The sequence below is a fragment of the Belonocnema kinseyi genome, chromosome 10 (genome assembly GCF_010883055.1).
Source record: "Belonocnema kinseyi isolate 2016_QV_RU_SX_M_011 chromosome 10, B_treatae_v1, whole genome shotgun sequence".
Classification (NCBI taxonomy): Eukaryota; Metazoa; Arthropoda; class Insecta; order Hymenoptera; family Cynipidae; genus Belonocnema; species Belonocnema kinseyi.
This window is the reverse complement of record NC_046666.1, coordinates 118,903,754-118,908,314: the sequence shown is the minus strand read 5'-3', so window position 1 is coordinate 118,908,314 and position 4,561 is coordinate 118,903,754. Positions and strand designations below refer to the sequence as shown.

Here is a 4,561-nt window from a genome sequence, read left to right as displayed (position 1 = left end):
GGGTTCGTCCATCCTTGTAGAGCCCCGCATGCAAGGATAAGGCTGCTTACTCTGAGAGGTTGCCCGGTATCCCAGAGTCACCGTTCTAGACACCTCACCCAGTTGCCATTCAGCTTTCGGCACGGTTTTCACACCTCCGCTTGGCGGTTAATTCCTTCGGGACCACCTTTGGACAATTGTCCGCGACCGCCTATTTATTTTTGTAACCATATTCAGCAGAAACCCTTGGTACAGGGACCCTCTATCCGCAACCTGAGGACGCGTTCGGTGGCTTTGTCATAGGCCCTTCGGTTTGATTCTAGAGGAATCAAAACCGAACCGAATATATATATATATATATATTATATTATATTGTATTAATATTTATATAATTTATATTTTATACATGAAATAACATAACCTCAAAATATACGCATATCAAGAGGCGTGCGATCTATCCAAATCATGAGAATCGTCAGCATGGAAATCTGGAAGTATTAAAATCCCAATCTCCTGAATTTATTTCAAAGCAGTTAGCTGTTAGCAGATAGATATATAAATAGAATCGCTGAAGTGCTCCGACCGGCAATCGTGCACCTTCGAGTTTTCAAATTCAGAAGAGGAGAAATGGGTTGCGCGCGCAACTTCAGATCTGGGATCACTGGCTCCACCGCCTCTGATAGGCATAGGAATAGGAGGGGACTAACCACATGCTACCTAACTTGGGCACGGGGATTGATCATAAATTACAAGGGGGAGTGGACCATGTTGGTTTGCAAAAGCAATAGAGGTATATCAATCCAAGATCTAGGTCACGGTCGTATAAACAGGTCTAGAATCTCCGGTGGTAGGGGCATTGGAACGATGACTCGCGTTTTGAATATGATCTGTGTTTCTATAAGTTACCACAGTCAGACCGAAACTAACCTATAAGTGTGTTGTTTTCACGGTTGTGTTGTTTTTTCAACATGAAAACCAGAAATTAAAATAAAAACGGGTGCGCGTTATTAAAATGACCGTGCCACAGTCACAATGCCAAAATCTTGTTGTGTTCCAAAGTGCGATAAAGAATATGCTGCCAGTGGAGGTGAAAAACGTTCAATGTTTATGGTTCCGAAGGATGACGAACTGCGCAAGAAATGGGAAGACAAGAATCCGGGAAGTCGAAAACTCAAATTCTCTCAGGCCATTTGCGAAAAACATTTCCAAGGCCATTGCATTATACGTGAGTATATTGGCAAAGACTCCAATTGAGCTGTTATTGCGAGGGTAAGACATTAATATTCATAGGAGTTTTTTTCTCGAATAAATACTAAGAAAAAATAGTAAAATATAATTAATTTTAATTTATTCAGGTTCCGTTAAAGAAGGCAAGACTAGTTAAATCTTCCGTACCTACAAGATTTATTTATCATTCTGAGATTATTAATCAGTGCGACAAAGAGAATAATTTAAATTCAACAAATGATGACCTACAGTATTTCAACCTGAAACTACATGGTAATTCGGGTGTTTTCCTCGAATTTTATTAATATAATTTTACCTAAATTATATTTATTTCAGAGAGATCACCGTCAGTCCCATGTTGCCCCTTTTCCCCCTATTTTTCTTAAAATCCCCTGTAACCTTTATGTTTAAGAATTATGTCAAAAATGCGCTTTTCATTAATTCATTTTTTTAGAAATCAAAATTTAATTTTTTCTTTAAAGTTAAACTCTTTTTGAAAATTATTTATGTTCCTTGAAGTCTCATCATTTTAAATGAAACTTTATCTCGTTGGTTGAAAAATGAACGGTTTTGTTGCAAATTAATTTTTGTTTATTAATCTAAGTATTCCAGTTAAAACTTGTACTAATTTACTGACAATTTGTGATTTCTTTTTGGTTGAGAATATTGTTTTAAAACTGAAAATATAACTATTTCAATTGAACATTGCATCTCTAAAAGTAAAAGTTGCTTATTTTTAGAACCTGATCTTACTTTTGTAAAAACGGGAATTAAGACTTATAGGCCAAAGATAACTACACGTATGGATTTAAAATGCGAAAATAATAAGACTGCAGATGTGATAACAGAGGGTTCGTATTTAATTTCGTTAAAGAACGAATTGCTGGTGACAAAACCTGCGAATCAGTCTGAATACGTTGATCGTTCAAGAAATGGTAACCTGCTTAAGTGTTCTTATTTGACACCACATGGTAACTAGACCATTTTACTCCAATTTTATTCATTTTGTTTAAAAATTATCTTTAATTTTGGTGTCTTATCTTTAGAATCTGATCTCAGTTGTGTAAAAACGGGAGTTAATACTGATGGGCCGAAGACAGCTACAAGTAGAGATTTAAATTACGAGAATAATAAGACTGCAGATGTGATGACAGAGGATTCGTACTCAATTTCGTCCAAGGACGAACTTCTGGTAACACGATCTGCAAATCAGTCTAAATGCATTAATCGTTCGATAAGTGATAACCTGGATGAAGAATCTCATATAAACCCACATGGTAATTAGACTATTTTAGTCCTATTTTAATTATTTTATTTAATATGTATCTTCAATTTTTTTGTCTTATTTTTAGAACCTGATCTTACTTATGTAAAAATGGGAATTGAGACTGATGGGCTAAAGATAGCTACAAATGTAGATTCAAATTACGAAAATATTAAGACTGCAGATGCGATAACAGAGGATTTGTACTCAATTTCGTCAAAGGAGGAACTTCCACAACATAATCTGCAAATCAGTCCAAATCCATTAATCGCTCAATAAGCGATAACCTGCTTGAAGGTTCTCCTTTAAACCCACGTGGTAATTAGACCATTTTAGCCCTATTTTATTTATTTTATTTAATTTTTATCTTTAATTTTGCTGTATTTTGTTTATAACCTGAGTTAACGTACGCAAAAAATAGAAATGAGACTTGTGGTTCAAACGTGACAAAATCTAACAATGAGACTCATTCAGCAGGGGACAACCTAGTTTTCCAAGAAACAATGTTCGCAAAATTATTTACAGCAACGTTTAACAGCTCAGAACTGTGGCGACACAATTCTTGTGAACTTTTAAGTAAAAATACCTTAAGGTGTAATGTTTGTCAAAAATTAAGAAATTCATTGCTTCAAAAAGCATAAATTGAATGCTCTGAGAAAAAAATTAAATTATCGACGGCGTCTGGCGAACCGCCTTAAATTTAGATTTAAAGTAATAAGTGACTGCCTCGTGAAACAAAAAGAGGAAATTGTTCAAATTCGCGACGAGACTTTGGATAAAAAGTGCGCTGAATTTAATGTCTCAAAGAAGCAGATACTTGCCATTAAGGAGATTGTTGCTGCTGCTAAAGCGGAAAATCCGAAGGGCCGTAGATATTCTGAGCAATGGATAATGCTCTATACTCTAATGAATATTCGATCCCCTTCGTATTACGAATTCCTAAGAAAAAATAAAATTCTTCCCTTACCATGTTCGAAAACCGTCCGTGACTACTTTAGTCTATTGGCAAGTGGTTGTGGTTTCGATGAAAATTTCTTTGAAATTTTAGGAAAGAATTTTAAAAATAAGGATCTATTTAAACGGCATGGCATTATATGTGCAGACGAGATGAAGCTAAGAAGAGCAATTGCTGTTTCATCTCGAAACTTAACGTACCAAGGGATAACTGATTATGGAGATAGCAGAAAAGAAACCGATATAAGCGCTGATAATTTAGCAACACATGGCCTTGTCATAATGTACCAGTCCCTAACCGAAAATTATTCACAGCCTATAGCAACTTTTGCTTCAAAAAATCCTGTTGCAGTGGAAGAATTAGCAAAGATAATGCTAAAAGCTATATGCCTATTAGAAAAAGCAGGGGCACTTATACACGGAATAATTGGGGATGGTGCTAGCACTAACCGAAAGATGCAAAAAACGTTAGGCGTTCAAGCGAAACATGAATTCACAAAAAGCTGGTTCACTCATCCACTTGATAATGAAAGACAAGTGTTTTTCTTCTCTGACACCCCACATTTAATTAAAAATGTTCGCAGCAGACTGTATAATAAAGGAAAACTACTAGTAATTACCCTTACTATTTTATGTTACAGATTTCTCATCATGTGTATCTGTCTTCATGAAAAAAGTTTGTTTATATATTTATTGATTTTAGATACATCCCGAAAAGGATTATATTCAGTGGAATTATTTTGAAGAATTATATAATGTAGACAGTCAACGAATTGGGAATGCCCGGGTATGCCCTAAATTGACCAAAAGGCACGTACAGTTGGACAATACAGCAAAAATGCGTGTTCGCCTTGCAACTCAGGTAATAACCTATTTTTTAATACTTTCGGCGTGAATAAAGTGTTTATCGCTTTCTTCTGAATATTTATGTTATTTATACAGATTTTTAGCAATTCTGTTTCAATTGGTTTGGAATTTTATTTATCTCGCAAATTTGAAAAATTTAAAGGTTGCGAAGAAACAATAGCTTTTTGCAAACGAATGAATGATCTTTTCGATGCATTAAATCGAAAACAGTCTAATGAAGGTCTTACTCCAAGTGGAAGGGACTTTAAGGTACATTGTCATGCATTGCTT

At 35.2% G+C, this 4,561-nt stretch overlaps 1 protein-coding gene across 12 annotated transcripts in view; it reads left to right on the top strand.

Annotated features, from left to right (window-relative positions):
- The window catches only part of LOC117182113 (4-hydroxyphenylpyruvate dioxygenase), a 549,071-nt gene that overhangs the window by 91,883 nt on the left and 452,627 nt on the right, over positions 1–4,561 (top strand). The window contains exons 2-8 of one of the 12 annotated variants that reach the window (XR_004468272.1): positions 1,039–1,204; positions 1,335–1,479; positions 1,947–2,177; positions 2,253–2,483; positions 2,559–2,788; positions 4,128–4,286; positions 4,434–4,524. The exons of 3 other annotated variants lie outside the window; for them this stretch is intronic. Coding sequence is in view for 8 of the 9 variants with exons in the window: in XM_033375151.1 (XP_033231042.1) it covers positions 1,052–1,204; positions 1,335–1,479; positions 1,947–2,177; positions 2,253–2,483; positions 2,559–2,749 (951 nt within the window). In the remaining variant the exon portion in view is untranslated. Of the gene's footprint in view, positions 1–1,038; positions 1,205–1,334; positions 1,480–1,946; positions 2,178–2,252; positions 2,484–2,558; positions 4,037–4,065; positions 4,354–4,433; positions 4,525–4,561 lie in introns of those variants that run through there. 8 more of the 12 variants (XM_033375151.1, XM_033375152.1, XM_033375150.1 and 5 more) reach the window with 8 other exon arrangements.